Here is a 27,993-nt window from a genome sequence, read left to right on the forward strand (position 1 = left end):
ATTATTCTGTTATGCCTTCTAAAAAATCTTGAATAATTTTGCTGTGTGGATAAGAGATGACAATTTATTTTAAAAGAGTCTGTTAGGTGGTATTTTGTTCCACTAAATCAAATGCGTTTTCACAATCAACAAATAGTAAGCATAGTAAGATTTTTTTTTTACATCTTTCAGTTAATTGTGGTATTGGTAAAGGTGTGCTCCATTGCTTACTGTCATTTACAAAAACCTGCCTGTTCCCTCCTAATACCCTCATCCAGGATTCCCTTAATTCATGCATGAAAGACTTCTGTTCAAAAGATTTTGTATAGATAAGAGAGTAGGCACGTATCATTCATTAGTTATTGGTATTTTCTCAGTTGCTCTCATTTTGGCATTATTTTGGTATATACTCTATTTTTCCACTTCTTTGGTAGCTTCCCCTTCTTTAGATACCTTGTATGTCTGTTTATCCCTCAGTGCTCTCACAATTGGGTCACCCATAGCATAGGTACTTGGGTCCTTTTAGGCTGCTTTTACTGTCCTTATTCTCTTTAGTGCCTCTCTTTTTCTACCTCCTATGAACACATCTAGGACTGGGATTTAGGGTCCAGGGATGATTCCACTTGCTATTCACATAGAAAAGTTTTTTGCAGATCTCTCCCATTTTTTTCTCCTGTTTATAATCCTTCCATTTTTGTCTTTGAAATTACTTTGGTAATGGCTCAATGGATATCTTGCCAAATATTCTTTAATTTGGTTTTACCATCAGTTATTTCTCTGTGCCTTATAAAACTGATACTGTTTATCATTGCCCATCATCCTTCCTTGTAAGAATTTCTAGATGAGTTTATATTTGAACCTGACATTATTTTTTTTTTTAAAGCAATCAGGGTTAAGTAACTTGCTCAAGGTTACACGGCCAGTTATTTCTGGGTGTGGTGCTGAGTATCTGAGCCCGGATTTGATCCAGGTCATCCCGACACTGGAGCCGGTGCTCTTACTCGCTGAGCCACCTGGCCGCCCCTAAGCAATTGGGGTTAAGTAACTTGCTCAAGGTTACACGGCCAGGTGTTTCTGGGTGGGTGCTAAGTGTCTGAGCCCGGGATTCGATCTCCAGGTCTTCTCAACACTGGAGCCTGTGCTCTTACTTGCTGTGCTACCTGGCCGCCCCACCTGATATTATTTTTGATGACCATCTCTCTATTTGACAAGTAAGTTTGCTGGACTCCTTTGGTGTCTTGGTGGCAATTAATTTAGATTGATGATATTTATGTGGATATCATTTCTGTGGTTCATTTTCTTTCTATCTTGAGTCTTCTGGTCTAACTCCTTAGTCCTTTTACTTTGAGGGGGGGGGGTTCCCTTTTCTTTTTTTTATTTTCAACTTCTCTTCCCTCCATATTCAGTCTTTTTCACAAGTCCAACCCCCTCAATTTGCCTTTGCTATTTATTTCTGCTATTATTTGGTTTATGGTCTTCTTTTCTCTCTTGCTTCCCCCTCTTTAGCCTCTCACAGAGGCTGAAAGTAGAATCTGGACTTGAAGATTGTTTTGACTTTTCCTCAGTTTTTGTCCTCATATTTCTCCTCTCCAGTTTTGATCTCTGGCCTTCACAAATTCCTTTCACATTCACAGTTTCCTTCTTTTTGTCTTCCACAACCTTCTGCCACATCAAAGCTGGCAGTAGGATTTGAATACTTTCTGATTGTTTTCCTGAACAACTTTACAGATTTATCAAGAATGATAGATTAACAGTGATTTGGGAGAAGGCCAACAGAATCCAATTGGCTCTAGAAAATCCTAGGGATTTCCAAACCATGCATTTGCACTCTGGCCATCCTCCTCATCACCCTCCCAGAATAAACCCTTAATCACTGTATTCTAAGAGGAGAATTTTCACCTTGCCATGCCCAGAATCAGGCTACCAGCTCACTTCCCAGACATTTCGAAACCTTGTAGGACATGAAACTCCACCCCATTTGAGCTTCCTTTTGTGTGTTGTCTTCCCCTATTAGATTGTAAGCTCCTATGGCCAAAAGATTGTCTTGCTTGCTTGTATTTGTATTCTCTATGCTTGGCACAGTACCTTTTTTATACATTCTTAGAGCTGAAGCTTTCTCATTGAATAGCTGTCCAGCTGCAACATAGACATAGTCTTTCTGTCAGCTCACTTCTCAGGAGGCTGAGTCTCTGGATCAAGTTCCTTAAAAGATTGTTATGAGAGAAATGCCATAGAGATAAGTCAGCCAGGTGTTGATCAAGCACTTAGTAGGTATCCTATCTGTCCTCAAGGCATTCACAGGCTAATGGAGACCCTTGAAAGTAACTATTTACATATATGATCTATAAAGTAAATTAGACATTCTCTCAGAAGGAAGGCAGTAGCAGTGTGGGCAACAGGAAAAGTTTCCTGCAGAAGGTCAATGTTGAGCCGAGTCTTAAAGGAAGCTAGAGGGTATACGGAAGAAGGGGAAGCAGTGCCATCCTGGGGAGGAACTAGTGAAAAGGTGTGGACTTGGGAGATGAAGCATCCTCCAAGGGAGAGCCAGTTTCACTGGGTCTGAGAGTGTGCAGGGAAGGGAGGTTGTGAAAAGACTAGAACCAGTAGGAAAGGGACCAGGTTATAAAGGGCTTTAAATGCCCAACAGCACATTTTTTATTTGCTCTCAGATATAATAAGAAACCCCCAGAGTTTACCAATAAGGGGGAGGGACACGATTTGATCTTTAGGAAAAATCACTTTGGCATCTAAGTGGAGGATGGATTGTCATGGGGAGAGACTTGAGGCAGGAAAACCCAGATAGAAGGCTTATTGAAAGAGTACCGATGTGAGATGATGGGGACCTACACCAAGGTGATGGCAGTATCAGGGAAGAGAAGGGGGGATGTAAACAAGAAACGTTGTAAAGGTAGAAATAAGACTTGACAACATACTTGGGTGTGTGGGAGAGTGAAAGTGAACAGCGGTCGAGGATGGCACCAAAGTTGCAAGCCTGGGTGACTGGCAAGAAGGACGTTAATAGGAAATTTGAGAAGAGGAAAGGGTTTTTTTTTGGAAAAGATAATTAGTTCAGTTTTGAACATGTTGAGTTTGAACTTGTGGGACATCCAGTTCAAGTTGTCCTGGAAGAAATTGGTGATGTGAGACTGGAGTTGAGAAGAGATAATAGGGTGGGATATGGAGATCTGGGAACCATCTTTATAGAGGTGAAAACTGAATCCCTAGCAAGGGATGAGATCAAGTGTGATAGTATAGAGGCAGAAGAACAGGGCACACAGAGCAGCCTTGGGAGACACCCATGGTTAGTAGACTTGGCATAAATGAAGTGGTACAACCAGCAAAAGAAACTAAGGAGCAGTTAGACAGGCAGGAAAGAAAACAGGAGAGAGCAGTGTCAGGAAAACCCAGAGAAGAGACAGGGTCCATGGTGTCAAAGTTTGCAGAGAAGCCAAGAAGGATGAGAAAAGACCATGAGATTTGGCAATTAAGAGAAACATGGAGGGGACTGTTTAAATTGAAATGACAGAGGAATCTAGGTGTGATGAGCTTTATTGGTGTTTGGAAACAGTTGTCCAGCCTCCAGCTACAGACCTAACAAAGGGTCTCCATAACAGTACCCTATTGTATACCACTCAAGGCATGAGGCTGGCCCTGAAATGGAGGACAGCACTGGGAAGCCCATGACTGTCCTATGAAGGTCAGGTCAGCATCTTTGGGGAGGGAGGGTGTTCCCAGAATATGACTTAGTGAAGAAAGGATACCCATGTCAGGGAGATCTACCCCCAAAGCAAAGGGCCAGAATGTTCTCCATCATCCTCTGTGCTGCTAACTGGAGCCTTTCCTCCTGACCTAGGACATATTGACTTGCCACATGGTCTCATGTTGTGAAGAAAGAATGTTAAAGTGAATAGAGCACCCTCCCTGGAGTCAGGAGGACCTGAGTTCAAATTTGGCCTCAGACACTTAACACAAAAACTTGCCGTGTGACCTTGGGCAAGTCACTTAACTCCAATTGCCCTACCTTACCCCCTCCAAAAAATAAAAGAAAGCATGTTAAAAACTTACTACCAAGCATGAGAATTTTTTTTATGTGATCTCTATCCTTGTTTCAAGTCAACTTAAAACTTTTAATTTATTTAAGTAATCCCCAATATATGATTTGTTTTCTCTTAAGTAGTGGTGGCCATACTGTAACCTCACCCCACCAAATTATGTAGAATTCAGCCCTTTTTTTGCAGACTTCCCCCTAAAAGAAGAGTGGCAGATCCCATGGTCATATGAGCTTGCATTCTCTGAGATGCCAGATAAGGCATCCTTTAAGATACTACAAATATTTGGTTGCTAATGAAGAAATTAAAATATTCATAGAAAGTTATAATTTAAAGGTCACACAGGTTTTTGTAATGCATTTTTCCAAAATTTCATTGCCTTACTTCCCTCTTCCAGATATCTTCAGTGGCTCTACTGTGTCTGTTGATAATATCTAAACTCAGGTGGATATTAAGTACATTCCATAATGGCAGGCCATTAGTAGAATAGGATGATTCCACACATTTTTGGGGGGGGGGTCAAACCTATGTGTTATCAATTATGCTATTAATATACGTTAGCGAGTTCATAACAGAAAGCTGCTATGGATTCATTGATACTTTAAAATGAGGGGAAGAGGGGAAAAGGAGCAAGCATTTATTAAGTCCCTGCTTTGTACCAGGAGCTGTACTAAGCACGTTGCAAATATTTTCTCATTTGAATATATATGTGTGTGAGAAAGTCAGGCCTTAGAAAATGTTTGTTCATTGTAAGACAAACAGCACACAGGAGGGCTGCTAACACAGGTTCACTCTTGATCGGGCCAGATGGGAAAAGGCACCAAGAAGGGATTAATAATCTTACTTTAGTCTAGTTTTCTCAGAAGAGGTTACTTATAATGGGAAGACAAACTCCTACAGCATTCCCTAATCATTCCCTTCTCACAGGGGCTGGCGAGGAGGGGCAGCCACCCCTATGTCTCCATGGGGGTCTTGATGGGGTCAGTTCGAGACAGGCACAATTTGTGCATCCTCTAAATCCCCTCAAGCCTCGATGGGGGCCAGTTGAGGCATACATAGATTCCCCCCAAGCCTTGACGGGGGCCAATCAAGGTATGCACAGCATTTGTGCATGCAACCCTAAGATTCCCCATTCACTGACCACTGACCACTTGTTTTATAGGGGCAACAGAAAGAATGCATATTGCCAGCAATAACCTTACAAGTTTATATCACCCCATCCCTGTATCTCACTGCGCAGTCACAGTGGATGTTTATATTATTTATCATTATGTAATGTTACACAAGTGTGATGGAAAAGTTTTGAGCCATAATTGTGGGAACTCATATCTAATACTTGGGAATAAGAGATTGTTATGGCTATGGATCCTGGGAAACTGAAGTCTAAGAGATAATAACAAAAACTTCATTTTACACGCACTAAAATCCACTTTATGGACACTAAAATTCACCTTACTTACACTCATTTATTATGATGGGTTATAAAGAGGTGACTTGTGCTGTTTTGCAACTTGTAGAGGTTGGAGTTTGATCTGGTTCCCTGTCAAGCTGGCTTCAGTTTAGATTTCAGTACAAAAAAGAAGCCCAAGTTCTTAATTGCTTTATCAAACAATTGTAGGTATTCAGAATAAAGTCAGCCTGGTGCTTTGATGCAAAGATGAGTTTTAAATAATTGTTACCGACAGGTCCGTGTTAAGGATGAATAAAGTACCAAAAAATAGAAAATCATTAGCATAAAACCCCACTGTTAATATATGCATATTTTTTTCAAGCAAACACAATAAAAAATATAATACTTGCTACACTTAGATATTGCCAAACACCTTAAAATAATTCTCTTGCCCTGCAGGAGCCCATGGTACAATAATTGGGAAACTACAGTATAGTGAACAGAGTGCTGCGCTGGGATTTGAAACACCTGACTTCAGATCCCACATTTAGGAATTGAGTAGTCTTGAATAAGTTGCTTGACCTTTCTAGACCTCAGTTTACTCAAATGTAAACGGGGATGATAATATTTACACAGCAAGGATTATTGTGAGGAAAGCCCTTTGCCAGCCAGAAATCAATATGAAAATGTAAGTTGTAGATCATGATTTAGTGGAGATAGAGTCCTGGCTTTGAGTAAGTAATAATAGGCCTAGGTTCAGAATTTGCCTCTGACACTTCCTAGCTATGTGGTTATGGACAAAACAGATATACTTCACCTGCTTTGGTCTGTTTGTTCAGTGCTAAGATAGGAGTTTTGGAGGTCTTAAGAATTGTCTGTGTGGAGGGGAGTGCTATTAAGGAAAGGGTAGAAAGGAGAGTTGGACCGGATGATTTCTGAGTTCCAGCAGTAATTTGGGGGGCGGGGAAAAGGCAGGGCAGTTGGGATTAAGTGACTTGCCCAAGGTCACACAGCTAGTTTTGTGTTAAGTGTCTGAGGTCACAGTTGGACTCTAGTCCTCCCGACTCCAATGCCAGTGCTCTTCACTGCACCACCTAGCTGCCCCCAGCAGTAATTTTTTAAAAAGTGAAATGGGAAGGCACAGTGATACCTGTGGTACCAAATTTGAGATGGTTCAGTGATTCATGATACATATTAAAAGCATGTTGTAAATCTTAAGTGCTGCATAAATAAATCAGTTATAATTGCTGTCAGTCAAAAGTCATTTTAAGTACTGGGGAACAAGTAAATTAGAGAGATGGTCCTTGCCCTAGGAGAGGCATGTCATTTAAGTTATAATGGGAGAAGTCATCACAAAGAAGGGAGTTGAAAAGTGGGGAAGAGGAAGGACATAAGGCTGTCCTTAAAAGGAGTTTCTAGGAGAGCCCCTGGGCAGGGAGCTCTTCAACCATGGGATCCTTTAACTTTTTCCTTTTTCTCACACTATGTCCCTTCTTCATCTGCTTTACCAAAGGCAGACTGAACTATTTAGTGCTCCACAGGTATGTGCCAAACAGCTGCTCTTCAACTATTCCTTTCCCTCCTATTAGGAAACTGCCCCACACCCCCTCCTCTCAAACCCAATGAAATGGTGCCCATTCTTCTTCAGAGTCTAACTCCAGTTATTACGATACTCTTCAACTACTCACCCAGAAATGTTGTCTCCCTCCCCAGAGCTTTCCTACCATCACTGTATCTGTCAGATAACTTGGTGCCTCAGTGGAGAGAGCCCTGGACTTGGGAGTCCAGAACACCTGGGTTCAAATTTCACCTTAATCACTAGATGTGTCACCCTGGACAAGTAACTTTACCTCCCCACTCCAAGATTCCTCATCTGTGAAGTGGGGATGATAATAGCCTCCCCACCAACCACCCCACAGCTAATGCCAGTAAAATGAGATGATACATAAAGAGGTTGGCCAACCTTGAAGGGTTATATAAATGCTACCTAGTAGTAATAGTCAATGAAAAATTTTTTTTCCAATTCCAAATCCTCTTTATCCACCCTATCCCTCACCCATTGACAAGTTAAGAAATACTATACCCTTTCTATATATGAAGTTGGGAGTGAAGATAAGTAAAAAGAAAATCTGTTTCAATATGTACTCGGAATTCATCACATCTCTCGAGATGGATAGTATTTTTCATCATGAGCCTTTTGGAACTGTCATGGATCATTATATTGATCAGAATTGCTAAGTCTTTCATAGTTGATTATCTTTACAGTATTACTGTTACTGTATACAACATTCTCCTAGTTCTGCTCACTTTAGGATTCATCAGTTCATACAAGTCTTACCAGGTTTTCCTGAACTAATTCTCCTCCTCCTCCTCCTCCTCCTCCTCCTCCTCCTCTTCCTCTTCTTCTTTTTCTTCTTCTTCTCTTCTTTTTCTTCTTCTTCCTCTTCCTCTTCCTCTTCCTCCTCCTCCTCCTCCTCCTCCTCCACCTCCTCCTCCTCGTAGAGCAATTGTGGTTAAGTGACTTGCCCAAGGTCACACAGCTAGTTTTTGTGTTGTGTCTGAGGCCGGATTTGAACTCAGATCCTCCTGACTGCAGGGCTAGTGCTCTATTCACTGCACCACCTAGTTGCCCCTTTGATCATTTCTTATACCAAAGTAGTACTCTATCACAATTGTGGACAGCACTTGTTTAGCCTTTCCCCAGTTAATGGGTATCTCCTATCTCCTTAATTTCCAATTCTTTGCCACAACAAAGAGAACTGCTATAAATATTTTTTTTTACATATAGGTCCTCCCTTCTTTGATCTCTTTAGGATATAGACCCAGTGGTAGTAATATTGCTGAGTCAGAGTATGCACAATTTTATAGTCCTTTGGGTATCATTCCAAACTGTTCTCCAGATTTTTCATAGCTCCACCAGCAGTGCATTAGAGTGCCTCAATCAGCATTCTTTAAAGGCTTACTATGTAAGGTACTGTGCTAAGTGCTGGAAATACAAGTAGAAGGATAAACAGCCTCTGGCTTCAAGGAGCTTACATCCTAATAAAGAAAGACAGCACATAAAAGGAAGCTGAAAGGGGCAGGGAGACAAACATACCCTGAGTGAAGAAAAGAATGAGATATGACTGACTTGGACAGTCTTCTGGGAAGAGCCATCCAGTCAGATCCAATTCATTTGCACTTATTTCTTATTTTGAATTCTAGAGACTTTGGCATATGTTTCCATTCAGGTCTCTCCATTGCTTCATTGTGGTATGGAGGTAACCCTGAGTTCTCAATAGCTCTGCCAGCAGGTCCTGCCAACTTGGAATGACTTTGAGTTCCAGATTGCTATATATCCATTTGTCCATCTGTAACCTGATTTAGCTGATTTCAGAAGGATTACTACCAGTTTGGCTGTAAAATATAATTTGGTCACAGCAGCTCTGCAGGCCATCATCAAAGGTGTAGATGGAGTATTTGGAATGAGGAGATGGAGTACAGTATCTATTGACAAAATCATAGATCCTTGGAGAATTGAGGACATATATGCCACCTCTCCTTGTTGAACTCTGTCATGTAGAGCACAGCAAGCTCATTTTATTTCTTATTATATCTACCTCAGACTAGTACAATACTCTGCATGTGGTAGGTGCTTAATAAATATGTAGTTGATATAACTAACTCTGCATAGAGTTTTGTTTTTATTTTTGCTTTTTTGGAGGGGGGGAATGCAGAGCAGTTGGGATTAAGTGACTTGCCCAAGGTCACACGACTAGTAAGTGTAAAGTTTCTGAGGTCAGATTTGAACTCAGGTCCTCCTGACTCCAGGGCTGGTGCTCTATTCATTGCGCCACCTAGCTGCCCCTCTACATAGAATTTTGTAATTCTTACTTTTTGATAAAGCATAATTTTGATAACAGCAAATGTCTAAACCAGAAACAAAGCTGAGGAGTCTTGATTTGCAACCCCTTGTTTGAGTCATTTTCACTATACTCCTACTTATGATGCTGTAGCTTAAATGAGTTGTAATTCTTTTGTATAAGTTTTGTTTTCTGTCTCATCTTTGTTTCTAGACCAGTTGAGTTCTGTGGCTGTTTTGAAGATTGGTTGGTGATGGAAATGCACTGGATACAAGAAGCAAACTCTACCTTGTTGCAGTAGAAGCATTCTCAGCCTGCCTCCTGACCGTGCTTCCAGTGTTGGCCAGGAGGAATGACAAAAATCTCTAATTGAAGAGAAGAAAACATCACTTAGGAAACTTTTTCTTCCCTAGATTTCAGGGTTTTAATTTTGTTTTCACTTTATAAATGGTCAACATTGAAGAAGTAGACGATACCTCTGGAAGCATTCCACTCCCAGTCTAGCATTGAACACAAGTGTGTTGTCCAGAATCTTCACAAAACAAAGCAGATTTCTGCCAGATTGTTTCTGCTCCAAGGCAGTCCCAAGATCTTAAGGCTACAGTAGACACGCACATACACACATACGCTTTTTTAGCAGCTGTATGATTAGGGATAATGAAATTAATATTTTAAATGCACTCTCATGTGGATGTTTCTCAATTGAGTTGACTCTCCAAGTTCACAGTTTTCTATTAATTTAGCTTTTTATTTTTCCTCTGCCACTTACCTTTGCTAACACATGACCACATTTGTCTTGCTAGCCATGGCCTTGCTATGAATAGCATTGGTACCAACTCCCTAGATCCTAATGTACTATCTGCTTCAGCAACAACATAGTGCCCACTCTGAAGGCAGGTGAATGAGCTGAACCAGAGGTGTGTGGTTCCCCCCTCCCTTTTTTTTAAATGTAACCAGACACTTTTTTCTGTTCCCCCCCTCCCCCTCCCCCCTTTATTTGGGTAAGTGTGAGAAACAGAGTAGTTTAAAATGAGCAACTGAGGGTGCAGAGGGCTGGTCAGCACAGGGCGTGGCTTTTGGTGCCTCACGTAGGCGTGCTGCTGCCCAGGCCACCCCAGACCCTCTTGACAGAAGGATAACGTGGAAGACCCAGCTGGACCAAGCATACGGAGTTGGAGGACCAGGACCGCAGAGGTTACACTCTGGGGTAAATATTCTCCATGTCCTTGACTCTTTAAAAAAAAAAAGCCTGTGGATGTGCATGTGCAAATGGGTGTCCAGATTGGGAGGCAGCATTAATGTATCTGCAGGCAGGGCTCGAGTAACAGGCCGCAGATTGTACACGTCTCTCCAGGGAAAGATACTGGAAGATCCTGAAGGACATTGATGGCAACAGGAAGCAGAGCCTTCTACTTGATTAAGCTGTCCCTGTATTCCTGGGAATTTTTTTTTTTTTTTAGTTTAGCATCAGTCTTAATCCTGACATACTGCACATTTTGACAAGTCATATGCTTTAGTCTCGTGTCTGCAGCATCAACCTTACAATTAAATCTACACATCTGAGCACCAGACCCATTTCCAGGGAAGAATTAGGGTTCCTCTGCTTATTCTTCTAGTATTCACAAGGAACCCTTGAGAAATGTTTATCTTCCTTCCACGTTTCCAGAGCCTGGCAGGCCTAAGGGATGTTTGCCTTGTTTGTCTCTCTTTGTCAGATCCTGGCCATGAGGTTTGATGCCTCCTCACCTTGCTGAAGAGAGACACTGGACCTAAATGGCGCAGCATGACTTCGTCCCTGCTTGGCTTAATTTCTCCACACCACAGTCAGCTAAGGTACAATTCTTATTCCCTAGTCTCTAAAGGCAAATTTTAATTCTCCCTCCCCTTAACTAAATTATAAACTCAACACTAATCAGATTTACTTTTTTTTTCTACTCTGTTTACATTTCATAAGATTTCACACTATTATTGTGAATGGGTACAAAAACTTACTTCACTAATACAAGATAGGGGGAGCCTAGTTAGATAGCATTTTTTCTGGAAAAGATCTGGGGGTCTCAGTGTACTACAAGCTCAATTTGAGTCAGCCAGGTGATGGAGCAGCCAGAAAAACCAAAATAGTCTAGGGATTCAGTCACTAAACATGTATTTAAACACGTATTTGTTAATATCTACTTAATGCTTGGTAGTGTGTTGTACACACAGTTACAGAGAATGAAACAGTTTTTACTTGTAGGGGGATTGCATTCTAATGGGGAAGACAATTACACATGTAAACATATGACATGTATGAAGTGAATAAATACAAATATATGCAACATTAGTTAAATAAAAGGTATTTAGGGAAGATCACAAGAATTAGCATTAGGAAAAACTTTGTACAGAAACTGGTCTTGAGCTGCATCTTTTTTTTTTTTTTAAAGCAATCAGGGTTAAGTAACTTGCTCAAGGTTACACGGCCAGTTATTTTTGTGTGGGTGCCGAGTATCTGAGTCCAGAACTGATTCCAGGTCTCCTGACTCTGGGGCCGGTGCTCTTACTCACTGCGCCACCTGGCCGCCCCTTGAGCTGCATCTTGGGGGGGGGGGCTCCAAAGAGGAGTTAAGGACAGGGTGCATTCTAGAAATGGAGGAACAACTGGAGCAGAGACTTGGGGACCAGAGGCAGCCATAGTGTTATGTATCAGGGAGAAGGCCAGAAGGGCAGCATCCTAGATTGTGAGAAAGAGGGCAGTGTCCAGGGAAGAGCTCAGCAGAGCAAGTTTTATGTTTGATCCTGGAGTCAATAGGGAGCCAGTGGAATTGATTTAGTGGGGGAATAACATAGAGCTATGGTTAAGGAACTTTGGCAACAGTGTAGGGTGGAATGAAATAGGACAGATCTCAAGCAGGGAAATTATTTAGGGAGCTGTTGCTTGAAGTTAGGCATCTAGGTGCTGTAGTGGAGAAAGGGCCAGGCCTGTCGTCAGGGAGACCTAGGTTCAAAACCAGCCTCAGACACTTACCAGTTATGTGACCCTGGGCAAGTCACTGAACCACACTGTGCCTTTGTTTTCTCATCTATAAAATGAGGATAATAACAGCATCTACCTCCCAAGGTGGTTGTAAAGATAGAATGACATATATGAAAAACATTTTTCCAAACCTTCAGGTATTATATAAATGCTAGTCATCATCATCATCATTATCTAGATATGAGCTGATGAGGGCCCAAAGTGGTCGCTATGTGAATGGAGAGGAGGGGTCAGAATGTAAGAAATGTTGTGGAGGGGCGGCTAAGGTGGTGCAGTGAATAGAGCACCAGCCCTGGAATCAGGAGGACCTGGATTCGGATCCGGTCTCAGACACTTAACACAAAAAAATAGCCATGTGACCATGGGCAAGTCACTTAACCCCAGTTGCCCTCCAAGAAGCCACAAAAAAAAAAGAAAAGAAATGTTGTGGAGGGAGACAGGGATTGGCAACTGGTTAGACCTGTGGGATGAGGGAAAGTGAGAAGTCCAGGATGATACAGGTTTTACAAACTTGGGCTACTAGAAGGATTGGTGCCCTCGAAGGACATAGGGAAATTAGGAAGAGGGAGATGTAAGGTGGAGGGTGGGAAATAATGAATTCCTTTTGAAATGTCTAATAAGCAATTAATGATCGGGAACTGAATCTCAAAAGAGAGACTGACTGGATCTATAAATTTGGGCATCGTCTACATAGAGATAATAGCAGAAAGAATGTACAAGGAAAAGAGATGAGAGCCTAGGACAGAACCTTGAGGTACTTTATCAGTTAGGGGGAAGACAATGAATGACCCAGTAAAAGGAACAGTCAGAGAGGTAGAAGGCAAACTAGAGGTAGTATCACGAAAACCCAGAGAGGAGAGACTCGGAGAACAGGGTATGGTGAACAGTATTAAATGGATCTGGTAAATTGAGAAAGATTAGAATTTCCAAAAGACCCTCAGATGCAGCAGTTTAGTAATCCTCAGTAATTGGGGGTAGGGGAGTGTTCAGGGAGGACCAGCACATCTTGTGTGAGGGCTCACCAGCCCCTTTTTCTGGGCTGCCCATCCACCTTTGGTGTCCACCTGTCCCAATTCTTACCTGTGGCTCCAGGAAGCTGTAGCATGTACAGCAGCCACAACCAGGTAAAAGTGTCTCAGCAGACGGGCTAAACCAGGCTGAGAGTAACTAACAGGCTTCAAACACATCAGTGAGTTGGGGGAATATCTTATCACAAGTATGTGAAGACTTCCCCGGTGGAGTGGGCATATGAGAACAACTTGATCCAGTGTCCATGAAGGCAGCTGAAGCAGGCGCTGTGGTGCTCCTAGAACTTGGTCAGACATTGAAGAGACTCCTAGGTCATCCACTACATCCTGGGCCATCGTTAGTCATCTCACCTTTTGTCCTGCCACTGGACTTCAGTGACTTTGAAAGAGAGAGTGAAGCTGACAACTTGTGCAGCTCTGCCTCACTTAAATCCACTTCATGCGCGTGATGTCATTGGTCCTTTTCAGAAGTGAAAGATAAAAACAATTATTTGGAGGGGAAGGTTTTTAGACTGCAAACAGTTGAGAAACAAGTTAAGAGGAGAGGAAATACAGTTTTAAGGAATTTGACTGAGAAAGAGGAGAGATACAAAATGAGCTTGTGGGGATGTTCTAGTGGAAAGTCTAGTAAAGATTTTTTTTAAGAATGGGGAAGGCTGGAACATCTTTGTAGGCAGTAGGGAAGGGACCAGGAGAGATTAAAGGTGAGAGAGAAGGAGGGTTGGTTAAGGATGCCATCTATTAGAAAAGGCAAAATATCAAAGGTAATCAAAGGCATGTAGAGTGGGATTGGCTTTGGTAAAGAGCCCTTTTTTATCAGACGCTATGGAAAAGGAACAGAAAGGAAGACCATGTTATACCATGAGGTTTTCTTGGCAAAGACACTGAAGTATCCATTTCCTTCTCCACTGGATTTTGGCAAATAGAGATTAAGGGATTTGCCCCAGGTCACATTTATAGTAAGTGTCTGAGGCCAGATTTTAACTCAGTTTTGCTTGTTCTAGACTTGCCCAGGGTCATACTACTAGTAAATGTCAGAGACTGAATTTGAACTCACTTCTTCCTGATTCCAGTTTCAATTATCTGTCCACCATGCCTTCTAGCTGCCTGTTCTACTTTTCTGGGTGGTTGTTGTTTTTTTACCAGTATCAGATTGTTTTAATGACTACAACTTTATAGGATAATTTAAGTTCTGAAAATGCCATTTTACTTTCATTCTTATCCTTTTTTTGTCCATTTTTCCCTTCATTCTAGATCCATTTGTTGTTTTTCTACATGCATTTTCTCTACCTCTGTAACCCTGCTTTCTTTGGTTCTTGTTATAGCTCTAAAGCTATACGTTAATTTAGGGTTTATGATTTTTGTTGTATTAGAGTGACCTAAGCCCAAGCAATGAATATCCCTCTAATTTTTAAGTCATTTCTTTAAAGATTGTTTTGTAACTATTTCTTTAAGTTTTGATGTGCCTTGGTAGATGATCTCCTCGATACTTAATGAATTTTATACTTATTTTTAATGAGATTTACTTTTCTATTTCCTCTTAAATTTTGTTATTGTTATAAAACTTGGTTTTGCTACGATTTTTTCTCTTTTTTAAATCATCTATTAGAAAAGACGGTTCTGTCGTTGAAGGAGAGGGGAGAAATATAATCAAAAAAGAAATTGACATAAAAGCATCAATTTGTAAAATCTTTAACAGATTTTAAATTTTGGCACATAGCTGCAGTCCATTGAGATATTTTAGGATTATGAGTGAATGGCTCAACATGTTGCCTCTCTTTTCCAATTTTTTGTCATCTTCAAGTATTAAAAGTATGCTATGTAGGTCTTTGTCCCAGTTGATAACAAGAATGACTAGATCTGAGCCAGCACGAAGGCCCTTCAGTAAATCTCTCCAAGTTCACATTGATGACCAGTATTACTCTGAGTCAGTTTTTTATGAACCTACTTGGCTTTACTGCCATCTTGCCCACATTTCTTTATCTTCTATACAGCAATAAATAGGAATTTATGGGATGTTTTCTGCACATCTAAGTCACTTATAACTGTATCATTCACTTGATAGATATACTTAGTATGTTAATACTATCTGTAAAAGAATAAGATTAATCTGTTTGGGGTTTTTTTGCTTTTTGGAGGGGGGAGGGCAGGGAAGTTGGGGTTAAGTGACTTGCCTAAGGTCACACAACTAATCAGTGTTAAGTATCTGAGGCCAGATTTGAACTCAGGTCCTCCTGACTCCAGGACCAGTGCTCTATTCACTGTGCCAACTAGCTGCCCCAGTTTTTTGTTTGTTTTTAACAAGTTTGCCCTGTTCTTGATGAGACCAGACTAAATCTTGACTGCTGCTGTACCTTTTGAGATGTTCAGAAATATCCCTTCATTATGTTCTCAAATTTGAAACCCAAGTCAAAACTCACTTAAAGTTTCCGGTTTTCACTGTTACCTTTCTTTGAAAATTGGGATAGTTCTTTTTTTTCTAGCCTGTGATACTTCTGTTCTCCCGAGTCTTTAAAAAATGTGCAGTGCTTTATCAGTCACATTTTACAAGTTCTTTCAATATCTCCAAAAAGATGGGTGACAGAAATTCATAGAGGGAGGCTAGATACCCTCATATTCTCTCCTTATTTGAGTTTTCATTCCACTTGTTAGCCATTATTGTTCTATCCTTCCCATTCTTCATACCATTCTCCCTGGTTTTAGATATTACTTATTTTAAGGAAGACTCTGTTTATTCATATACTTTCTAATGTTTTTAACAGGAATTCATATCATATCTTCCCAGGAACTTTTTCTATATCTTTTGACATATAATCGTAAGATTTTGTTGTTTTTGTTATTAATATGGTCAGTTATGTTTATAATTTTGCTGATAATTGAATTGGCCCTATATTCCTGCTATAAATGCAGCTTGGTATATATTATCTTTGTGATATAGCTGCATTCTCCTTGTTGACATTTTATTCATAATTTTATAGCAATATTCTTTAGGGATATTGGTCTCTAGTAGTATCAAACTCACATGGAAATGGATCCCTGTAGGCCACTTATTGACTTAGATACTACAAATTAGAAACTACAAATTAACACTATCCGTGTTCTGTTGTATTTTTATTTATTTTGTTAAACATTTTCCAATCACATTTTAATCTGGTTCAGGCTGTACTTGGAAGTTTTACAGTCCAAGAGATTGACACCTCTGGTCTATAGTTTTCTTTCTCTGTTTTGACTCCCTGGTTTAGGTATCAAGACCATATTTGTGTCATAGAAGGAATTTGGTAAGATCTCTTTCTTTTCCTATTTTTTCAAATAGTTTATGTAGCATTGGAATTGTTTTTTAAAATATTTGGTAGAATTTGCTGGTCTTTAGGACTTTTCTTTTGGGGTTTATTTATGGTTTGTTCAATTTCTTTTTCTAATATAGGGTTATTTAGTACTCCATTTCTTGTGTGTTAATCTGGATAATTTCTATTTTTGTAAATTTTTATCTATTTTATTTAGATTGTCAGTTTGACGTACATACAGTTCTGGCTTTATGTAAATTTGTATTCTGCACATTTGACTTTTTACAGAAAACATTTTGAAAATTTCTGCATTGCAAAAAAACACCTATGTACTGTGTGTTCTTTCTCCACTCTTGCCCCACTTTCCTCTGCTCTGTGCTTCACTCCTCCACACTATATTTCACCTCCTTCACTCCACCCCCCCCAAAAATAAACAAATAAGCAAAAAACCCTCCCAGTGAAAGCAAAAATTGCCACTGTAGGAGGATTAGGTGCTTGGCTTGAGACCTCCAGTCAGAGAGGAGACCTTTACGGCTTGAGCATCTACCTGCCTACATGTCAGTTCTTCTTGCATTTCTCCCTTCCATCTGGCTGTACTTGGGTACTGAGTGTCTGTCCCTGGCCTCCAGATGTTGCCTGTCCTCTCTTGTCTGTGTCCATGTCTAGCCCCCATGTATCTTGCCCCCAGCTTCTTGTTCTTCTTAGTTTGGGCCAGGTCCCCATGTGACTGGTCCCCGCCTCCTCCTGCTGTCCTTTCTCACTGTGTGCCAGCCCTTTCCACAGGTGTTCAGGGCAGTTCCCTTCCCTTCTTTCCAGGCAAATTGACATTATATAAAAATAACTTTATATAGAGGTCTGCAGAATAATCTTTACATAAAGCAAGAACTCTTTGTATAGTTGGGCACAATAGCTGTTAATTTCTTTTATTTCTTCATTAGTTGTGAATTGACCTTTTTTCGTTTTTGATATTGGCAATTTGTAACTCTTTTTTCAAAAAAATCAACTTATCTAATGGCTTATCTACTTTGTTAACAATTTTCTGTCTCCTCTCCTCCTCCCCAAAAAAAGCTTCTAATTTTTATTAACTCACTTGATTTTTCGCTTGCAGTTTTATTTATCTTCTTTAATTTTCAGGTTTCTATTTTGCTGTTTTATTGGGGATTTTTGATTTTTTGGTTTTTCGGGGGGGGGGGTTAGTTGCATCCCTAATTCCTTCATCAGATCCTTCTCTTTTTTATTGATGAAAGCATTTAAAGATAACAGTTTTCCCTTAAATGTTGCTTTAGCTGCTTCCCAGAAATTTTGGTACCTTTTCATTTTTGTTACTATCTTTAATAATTGTTTCTATGATTTATTCTTTGATCTACTTTTTTTAATTAACTTAGTTTCCATTTAATTTTTAATCTTTTTTTAAAAAATCTTTTAGCCTTTTATTACGTGTAATGTCGGTAAAAAAAATTATGATATTTTTGCTTTTCTGCTTTTGTTTGAGAGGTTATTATGCCCTAATACGTGGACAGCTTTTGTAGAGGTACCCTGAATAGCTGAAAAATAGGCATATTCCTTTCTGTTCTCATTCAGTATTCTCTAGAGGTATATCATATCTAACTTTTCTAAAATTCTATTCAATTTCTTGTTTATTTTTTGTTTCAGTTTAGGTCTGAGAAGGGATAAGTTGAGGTCCCCCACTATTTTAGATTGACTGTCTATTTCTTCCACGTAATTAATTTACTTTTTCCTTTAAGAATTTAAATGTAACATTATTATTTGCATACATGTTGCATTGATTCATTGTCTGGAGTGACTTAGCAAAATGTAGTTTCCCTGCTTTCCTCTTTTATTTATATCTGATTTTGCTTTTGCTTTCTCTGAGATCGTAATGGCTACCTTTCCCTTTTTTACTCAGCTGAAGCAAGATAAATTCTGCTCTACTACTTTATTTTAACTCTGTGTATACTTTCTACTCCAATTTATTTTTTATAAATAGCATATTGTTGGATTCTGATTTCTAATCTAGTGTTCTAAGCATGATCGATTTATTAGTTAGGTTAGCAGTAACCAATAAATTGGGTCAGTGGCCTCTCTCAGTGACCCAAGTCCCAAAGGGTAGGGCTCACCAGCCTTAATATAGTTTGGGGGGATACAGAATTGAGTAGGTGGGGAAGACACTGCAATTGTTAGTAGGGTAAATAGCACCATGGGGGTAGGGACAACATGATTGTTTACATTTGTGTTGTTAAGGAATGATTGATTGATTGATTGATGGGACCCATCTGCATCATAAGGATGTTGTTAGTGGACCAGGGATGGCAGATTCCCTCCCTCCTAGGAGGGTTTGTTAAGAAGATTAGAGCTGCCTTAATTGTGCAAGGAAAGGCAAGGATGAACAGCATATCTCTTGGAGCTTTCGCACTTAACACAGGATGTCTTGGTATTTTCCCAGGAGCTGAAGATAACCGTTTTTCCCATTAATTAGAACTTTAACTCAGAGGGAAAACTGAATTCCTGAGCTCAAATCAAAGACATAGAAAGGTGTTCTGAATAATCATGCAAAATGGGGTGGTAATACAAAACAAGAGTCTATTCTAAAATGACACAGAATCAATTACTTCAGACTTTCATGGTTATAAATTACTGTATATTTCCCTTCATCCTAGTTATCTTTTTTTTTTCTCCTGTACCTTCTTTATGAGTCTATTTTCTTTCTTATTACTTCCTGCCTTAATCTGCCCTCCTTCTTAACCCTCTCTCCCTTTCTCTTCTTCCCTGTTGGGTAAGAACAGTTTCTGTACTAAGTGGTGAATGAGTGTGTTTTATTCTTCCTTCTTTTAACCATTTCATATGAGAGGGAGGTTCAGGTGTTTCCTGCCCCACCTTTCCCCTGTGGCCTCCTCAAATGTAAACTCTTCCCTGTGCACCTGTAGCAGCAAGCACCCCAAGCATCCTCAGGGTTTGCTGCCAATACAGGTTCTTAGATCTGCTTTGTTAAAGCAACTCAAAATGGGTTAACAAGCTTACTTTAATCAGTCAGACATATATCATTTACCTTGTTCAGGGGAAAAGGTCAGCACCCCGAACTTCAAAGTACACAGACAGAATTATCAAGACAGAAACAGATCTAGTAGACAGATTTCAAACTGTCCAACCATTAAATCCATACCCAGTCAACATCTGGGTTTCTTCAAAGCCGGGGGGCTCAGGACAACGGCTTCCCAGAATCCATATCAAATCACAGAACACTTCTCAAAGTGAGCCCCAAAACAAAGCTACACATCAGGGCTTATATAGCCTTCTCCTGGCTCAGAGAATGTAACAACCTTCTGGACCCACTGGCCAATCAAGAAGTATCTACTGAAAAACAAGCTTCCCACCCCAGGCTCCAGGTGCACTTTAGCCTAGGGGCAGGGAAGATCTTTAAATTTGCATTTCCATTACAGCACCCCATTTATGTGAGATTATTTTCCCATTCTTCATCTCCCTCCCCACCTTCCCTTTCTTCTGACATCTTCCAAGCACAACAAAACTTCCTCCATGAACCTTCATGGTGGTAGAACTCTGAGGGGATAAATGTTTCGTCTTTCCTGGCCCAAACCTTATTTTAGTTCCTTATGATTGTTCACTTACGTTTACCTTTTCTTGGTTCTCTTGATTCTTGTGTTTGTATATTGGATATGTTTGTATGACTGCTCAACTCTAGTCTTTAAATCAGAAATGCTTGAAAGTCTTCTATTTCTTTAAAGGACCGGGTTTTTTTTCCCCCCTGTAGAATCATACTTAGTTTTGATGGATAGATAATTATTGGTTGTAAGCCTAGATCCTTTGCCTTCTGGAATTTTATGCCACGCTCTCCATTTCTTTATTATACTGACTGCTAATCTAGCATGATTTTGGGATCAGCTAAGTGACATAGAGGATAGAGTGCCAGGCCTAGAGTCAGGAAGACCTGAATTTAAATCTGGCACTTACTATGTAACCCTGGTCAATTCATTTAACCTCTTGTCTCAGTTTCCTCATCTGTAAAATGGGGATATATAGCACCCACCTCCCACAACCTCCGTTGTGAAGATCAAATGAGTTAATAATTGTAACATGCTTAGCACAGTGCCTGGCACATAGTAAACAGTATGTAAGTATTAGCTGTCATCATCATTATTATTGTTCCTCCATGGTACTTGAATTTTTTCCTTATGACTTCTTGCATTACTTTTTTCTTGATGTGGGGACTCTGGATTTTGACTATAATATTCCAGCAAGTTTTCAATTTGGGTTTTCATTCAGGAGGTGACTGACGAATTCTTTCCATTTTTACTTGGCCCTCTGGTTCTAAGGTAACTGGGAAGTTTTGTTTTAATTTTTCTTGAAATAGGATGTCTAGATTGCTTGTTCATGGCTTTTGTTTCTTCACTGTTGTCTTCTTCATCTTTTGACTTTGTTTTATTATTTCTTGATGTCTCATGGAGTCATTAACTTCCATTTGGCCAACTCTTCTCAAGCAGGGAGTTACTTTTTTTTTTTTTTTTTGGAGAGCAGCTAGCTTTATTGTGGGCAGTCTTGGTTGGGCCCTGGGGCTGTTCCCCTAGTCCTGCTTCAGGCTCAGCCTCTCAAACAGGTACTCGCCCAGCCCAGGCTGGGGGTCTGCCTGCATGTGGCGCAGCATGGTCAGGTGGTCGCCCAGATGCTTCAGCAGCTTCACCTCCGCACCCAGGTAGTAGCTCTCTAGGAAGTCGCAGAGATGTGGATCACCTTTGGCTCGAGCCCAGGGCGTGCAGCTTCAGGAGGGCCTCATTCAGGCCCTTCTCCAGGTTCAGGGCTGCCTGCATGGCATCCAAGCTTTGACCCCACTCATCTTGGGCAGATTTCTGCACAGCCTGGAGGAGGACACGGCCCCGATGCAGGTTCTGGAGCAGCATAAGGCGCTTGGTGCCCTTGCATTTGTCCTTCGCCAGCTCACGGAAAAAAAGCAACACTCTGGGCAGAGTGACATCGTCTCGATCGAAATAGAAACCCAGGGACAGGTAGGAGTAGGATACCTGAAGGAACAGGCTGGCCAGGCGGTTGACAGTGGCCTCAGTCTCGGAGGAGAAGTTTTGGCGGATCTGGGAGCTAGAGTTCATGGCACCAACCGCGGAGGGAGGAGGCAGCTGGTCTCACAGGTGGGGGCTGGTCCCAGGGGCTGGCAGGGGGTGGCTGGCCCCACAGCCTGGAGGGTTGCAGAAGGCTGAAGCTAAAAAAGGAGAGCTGAGGGGACCCCGGATCTGTTCCATCCAAACACTGTTGAAGCAAGAACCAGAGCCAGCAACGTGGAATAGGGAGTTAACTATTTTTTTAGAAAGGTTTAATTCCCCTTTTTTCAAAGTGTTAATTGACTCCATTTCTTTCATCCCTAGATTTTACTTCTTTTCCTGTTTTTTTTCCTCTACTACTCTCATTTGGTTTTTAAGATCATTTTTAGCTTCTTTTTTTTTTTTAACTCTTGCTTTATTTCTCCTAGGAATTCTTGTTAGACTTGTGTCCAATATACATTTCTTTTCCTTGAGGCTTTGTAGACTTCATGTCATTTTCTTCTGTGTTTGTGTCTTGAGCTTCCTTATTACCAGAATTAGCTCTTTATGGTCAGATTCTTTTCTTTGTTTGCTTTCTTCTGATCTTCTTGACTTTGGACTTCATGTTAATGTTGGGTTCAGTGAATTTCTGAGAAGAATGTCTGGCCTGAACTCTTATCCTCTTACCTCCTGCTGCTAAATCTGCTCCTGCAGGGATGTAGTCTGGGGCAGTGTCTGTTCACCGTCCTCCTATTCTGAACTTTGTACATTCCTGACCCACATTTGGGTCTGGCAGCTTTTCCTTTGGTGGGAGTTCCAGCAGACTGCTGCTCAGCTGAGTCACACTTATTTAACCTCATGGATGGCTCTTCAGGTTCAGAACAACTGAACTCCAGGGTACCCTTTATAGTCTGTGACTTCTCCCTGGGTCATTCCACTATAGGCAAGAAATGAGTCCCCTTCTGCTCCTGGGATCAATTCCCCAAAGCTACTGTTTGCTTCCAGTACTTATTCTTTGCCTTGGATCTGTGGCCTAGAACTATATAGTAAGCAACCAAACAGATTGGGTGCCACATGACACCCATCCCCGAGCCCTGAACTAGTTACCCTCCTTCAGTCCCTGGGTACTGAAATGCTCCTAGCTTCAAACTCCTGGCCACATCTCATCCCCATCTGTATAAACTTGTTCTGTCTCCCTAAGCTGCTCTTGGGTGGCAAGATGACTCACTGTCACTTTTTTTTGGATTTCCTGAGTTTGATCTGGTGTGTTTTCTAGATCTTTATGGAAGAGGCTTGGTGGTCAAGCTAAGCTGTACACTTCTTCCTCTCAATCCTCCAGTCTTGACTCCCTTGTCATTCTTCTCCTTGAAGGAGAAAATAGGAAGCAAAATAAAAATTGAGTATTTTCTTCCCTCTTCTCGTTCTCAAATCCTGTCCCTGATCCTTCTCTTTTTCCAGGGTACCACTAAAAAATGCCCTTATTGTTGTCCACAGCATTCACATGAGCCTTAGTTTGTTCTGACTTTTTTTTGTAGTCCTGAAACTTATCCCCCATGCCATGTGTTTTTCATCTTCCACTATTTGAATCTGCTGTTATTTCATTTTACATGTCATTTTAGAATCTCAGTGCATCCACATCAGGGTCTTCAGACAGACACTTCTTCTTTGCTGCCTCATAAGAAAGGTTTCTTTTATGTCTTCAGAATTTCTTTCATAAGAGCTTCCCATTTTCCCTGGGTTTGTCTTTCCCTAAAGAATTTTGCCTATCTTTTCTCTGAGTAAGGAAAGAGCTTGACCTAGAGTCAAGACAGTTGTTGTTCAGTCATTTTCAACTCTTCATGACCTCTGGTTTTCTTGGCAAAGATACTGGAGTGGTTCATTGTTTCCTTCTCCAGTGGAGTCAGGCAAACAGAGGTTAAGTCACTTGCTTAGGGTCACATAGCTAGGAGGTGTCTGAGGTTGGATGTGAGCTTGGGTCTTCTTGACTTCAGGCCCAGTGCTCTTTCTATCCACTGAGTTATATATCTGCTTCAAAAGTCAGGAAGATTTGAATTCAAGTCTGGCCTCAGGTTTGGGCAGGTCATTTCTTACCCTCTCTCAGCCACAGTTTCCTTATCTGTAAAATGGGGGTAATAGTAACACCTAGCTGGGGCGGCCAGGTAGCACAGCGAGTAAGAGCACCAGCTGCAGTGTTGGGATGACCTGGATCAAATCCGGGCTCAGATACTCAGCACCACACCCAGAAATAATTGGCTGTGTAACCTTGAGCAAGTTACTTAACCCTGATTGCTTAAAAAAAAATAGTAACACCTAGCTTCCAGGGCTGTGGTGAGAGTCAGATAAGTGCTTTATAAACCCTAAAGCTGTATAAATGTTAGTTTTTTTTTTTAAGGTAGGAGATTTGGACATATTTTTTGGCAACAAGGAAAGACCCAATGAATGAAGAACAGTTGAAAATTAGGAGGCAAGAGTGAACTGGACATTAAAAGGGCAAACTGTTAGAGAACATGGGAAGGGAAGGGATTGAGGGCTGATCTTAGCAAGGAAAAGGACTACAGATTTGTCAGCAATAAAACAAAAGATGAAAGAATAATGAGAGTTGGGTCAAGAGACTTTGACGTGTAGAATAAGGAGGAAAGGGAGTTGCCATTGTATATGAAGGTTAGAATAGTCACCAAGAAGTGAGATGGTTAGAAGCAGTAAGGCCTGAGTTGAAATTGTGGACCCAGCCTGCATAGTTCTGTATTTCTCTGTGTTTAGCATCATAAGAGTAGGTTTGAAAGAAGTATCTTGGTTTTTTGGGATTTTTTTTAAAAAGACAGTACCTCAAAAATCCATGGAGTAAATGGGATAAGGAAGAAGGTCTAGGGACAAGAGAGATGTGACCTGTACATTGATAGATAGTTTAGAGGGGTTAGATTTGTTAGAGACAACAGAGGCTCTCTCCCCCGCAGAATCCCCTTTGAAGGCAACATTAGACACATCCCATATCCTCTCAAGACTCACTGCATTGATGAAATTAAATGTAACCAGATTGCATATCTTTTAGATGAAAGTTCCTTTCCACCTTTCAGACCATGATTCTAATCACTAAGTTTAGACACAGTGCTTGTTGGGGAAAATGTGATAAAAGAGACAAGGAGGAGGTGGACATAGAACTGAATCTCTGATGGAAGTGAAGGCTTTTGAAAGCCATGAAGATAGGCAAGCAGTGCATTCCGGGTGTGTGATTGTTTAGTGCAGAAATGTCCATTAGAGCTTAGATTGTGGAATGGTTTTCGTACTCAAACAAGGTGTGTTTTGCCCATGACATTATAGTGAGCTTCTCCTAAACTATGGTGATGTTTTATCCCTGTCGGGGCTTGATCCTGTCTGAGTTTGACCCACAGGAAGAAGTCAGAGGGGCCTAGGTTGGGCTACTACTCATGCATTTGCTTCTTTGGTCTTTTTCTTCCTAGTCTCCTGCAGCCACCTTTGAAAAACATGGAGAGCACCTGTCCCGAGGAGAAGGACGATTTGGAGTGAGTCGCCGGAGACATAACTCCTCTGATGGTTTTTTTAACAATGGGCCCCTACGGACTCCAGGAGGTGAGTGATTCCCAGCGTCCTCTTGTTCACATCAGAGCCATCTGGTGCAGCAAGCACCACCTGGGAAAGATGGAAGGAAGGAAGGCAGACCATTGCTTCCTTCCATGTAGGAACTTGTCTTAGGTAGAGGCTATACTGCTCGTACCCACACGAGCTGGGCTCTCTACTGGGTGGGAGAGACTTGTCTTCTGATGGATTTAAAACCATTTGTTGCAGTTGAAAGGGATCTTTCCAGGAATTGGCATTGAAAGAAAAGTTGAACTTTCATCATTCTAGCTCAGTTATCCAATCTCATAATCCATATTATTCTAAACACACTAATCAGACTAGCCATTGGCTGACTGGCAGGGCCTTCAGCCAGATCAGAGGCCCCTGGCCTGCCCCCTCCACTCCCAGCAGAGAGCCACATTGACGCGTGTTGTTGCTTTTCCTTTCCACGTTAGATTCCTGGCACCAACCCTCCCTGCTCCGCCATGACTCCGTAGATTCGGGTGTCTCCAAGGGCACACATGCCGGACTCGCTGGGAACCAGTCCGGTTGGCATGGCTCTGCCCGGGGTCACGATGGCGTGAGCCAGCGCGGCGGGGGGGGAGCAGGGACCCACCGCCACTGGAATGGCAGCTTCCACTCCCGCAAGGGCTCTGCCTTTCAGGAAAAGCCACCTACTGAGGCCAGGGAAGAAAAGAAAGAAGAGAAGGCGGAGAAGTTGCAGTTTGAGGAGGAAGACTTTGTAAGTGTGGAACTTTCTGAGGGCAGCTAAGGCTGTGGCATAATAATAGCAGAAGTCAGGACCCTTTGGCAACAAGATTTTTTTTTTTTTTAAGAAACTACACAGTCTAGAAGTAGATATAACTAAGTTTAGGTTTAGAATCAGGCCATAGACATTAGTGGACATCTGGTCCAAACCCTTCATTTTACAGAGCAAGACACTATGACCAGAGGGGGAAGGTAATAAGAGTCACATAGATAGTGAGAGAGCCAGGACCAGAAACTAAATTGTAGCCCTTCGGTCAAAGTCTAAAAGACCTTTTGTAGAGGAAAGGAGACAGAGTTGAAAGGAAGAGGGGAGGGCTTTATGAGAACCCCTGAGCAGTTGTTACTGCTAGTCATGTTCAGTCTTATTTAAAGTGTTAGCAAGTGATTAGCATCTTTAGGGCCAGTTGCTTCATCTTTCATGCAAAGTGATATTTTCTAGACTGCAGAGTTATAAATCATCTTATGCATTTTGAGTTCCTAGATAAGATGCTCTAATTACAAAGTGTGCCCTCTCAGAGGGATTGTGTTTTCTGCTGATCTTTAGGAGTTCCTTCTCTTGTCCTTGCTTTCTTTTGCTAAAGTAAATAGCTTGTGCCCATAGAAATTGTGACCAAAAGACCTGGTCATATGGTTGGCACAAACTCTGAAGTTCCTGTGTTGACCTCTGCCTCTTAGCATGTAAACCCACCATTCAGTTTATGTAGTGTGTTTTAAAGTAGTGAGCTAGAAAAACTTCATGGTATAGTTTGGGGGGAAAAAATCCATTTACAATGCTGTAGTGCCCCATGTTTACTCCCAGATTGCAGGCTTATGATTCTACTGTCCATTAGCAGTAATTACTTTGCTTAGGGCAAAGGAAGAGGAAAAAAACAGAAATAGAGCAAGTAGGCTTCTTCTGGTAAGTAGAAATCTAGAAATCATCCATTCTCCCTTCCTCCCCCAAAAATTGTTAGCAAAGTTTAAACATAACAAATATGGGAAAAATTTTGTTATTTTACATTTATGACATCTTGTCATATATGGTTGTAGTAAAACTCGGTATTCTTTGAATGAATGAGAAAATTGTTGCTGTTAATGTGATGTCTTATGAGGAAATAAAGGATCCTTATTTTATCGGTGGAGGAACCAAGATTCAATCACTCATACTCCTGGGTTGCATTTATCATTTTTTTTTCCCCATTAATCCATGCCTTGAATATGACACTAAGGGACACTTTTGTTGTATGAAGATATAAGTATCTTCCTTAACATTAGCTTGGTTAGGGGAAGAATCCAGGATCTTTGTCATTTGGGCTCATCTCACTCTCCTACTTTCTGGCAAACCAGTTTCCATCTCAGGAGCTGTTTTCTTCTCTGTTAAAATCAGGTGATTGAACTGAGATGATTTCCAAAGCCCAGTCTAATTCTGCATTTTGAACCTAGAATCCTAATGTCCCTTAATACAGTATTTTTTTTTCCCACGAGCAGCAGGATTTTATCTGTCAGTTTTTTTTTTCCTCTTTTCTGCCCTCAGTATCTTGACTTTGGGAAGTCTTTGTCCTACATTTCCCTCACTGAAGCTTCTGGAGAAGGCCTCTTCCTCCTCCATTGTCAGAGCTAAGCCCATGTTTATTTCTCCCACACTAGTCCCAATTATTGTCTTTGATCTTCCCACTTTGCAGGTCTGTCCTTATACTGAATCTCCCTGACCCCACCATGTCACTTACTCTCCGACAGCAGAAGGAAGCACCCAGGTTTTGTAGTCTTATTACCTTGTTACTGTTATCTTGCATGGACACTCCCAACTGCTTCTTGACCACAGTAACATATGCTGAACTACTGGCCAAAGAATACCAGACAAACAGTGTGATGTGATCCAAAAAGCCTTAGATTGACAAGACCTGAGGTCATATTTCCTGTTATACTTAGCACTTGCCTGACCTTGGACAAATCAGACCCTTTCTCTGAGCCTCCCTTTTCTCTCTGAAATGGGAATAGTGTCATTTTTACTACCTACCTCACAGGGTTGTTGTGAGGAATATG

General features: G+C 41.1%; 1 protein-coding gene across 4 annotated transcripts in view; it reads left to right on the forward strand.

Moving 5' to 3' along the window:
- LOC138165393 (vasculin-like protein 1) overlaps positions 1-27,993 on the forward strand; it is an 80,742-nt gene that overhangs the window by 20,956 nt on the left and 31,793 nt on the right. For 3 of the 4 annotated variants that reach the window (XM_069093692.1, XM_069093693.1, XM_069093694.1), the window contains 5 exons: positions 9,474-10,467; positions 10,976-11,093; positions 16,544-16,579; positions 25,086-25,215; positions 25,659-25,945. In XM_069093692.1, coding sequence (XP_068949793.1) covers positions 11,034-11,093; positions 16,544-16,579; positions 25,086-25,215; positions 25,659-25,945 — 513 coding nt within the window. In that variant the 5' untranslated portion in view covers positions 9,474-10,467; positions 10,976-11,033. The remainder of the gene's footprint in view (positions 1-9,473; positions 10,468-10,975; positions 11,094-16,543; positions 16,580-25,085; positions 25,216-25,658; positions 25,946-27,993) is intronic. The other variant, XM_069093695.1, reaches the window with a different exon arrangement.

This window comes from Petaurus breviceps, unplaced genomic scaffold (genome assembly GCF_028583685.1).
Source record: "Petaurus breviceps papuanus isolate PSGF00001 unplaced genomic scaffold, PetGlider_PUasm1.0 208, whole genome shotgun sequence".
In the NCBI taxonomy this organism is placed as follows: Eukaryota; Metazoa; Chordata; class Mammalia; order Diprotodontia; family Petauridae; genus Petaurus; species Petaurus breviceps.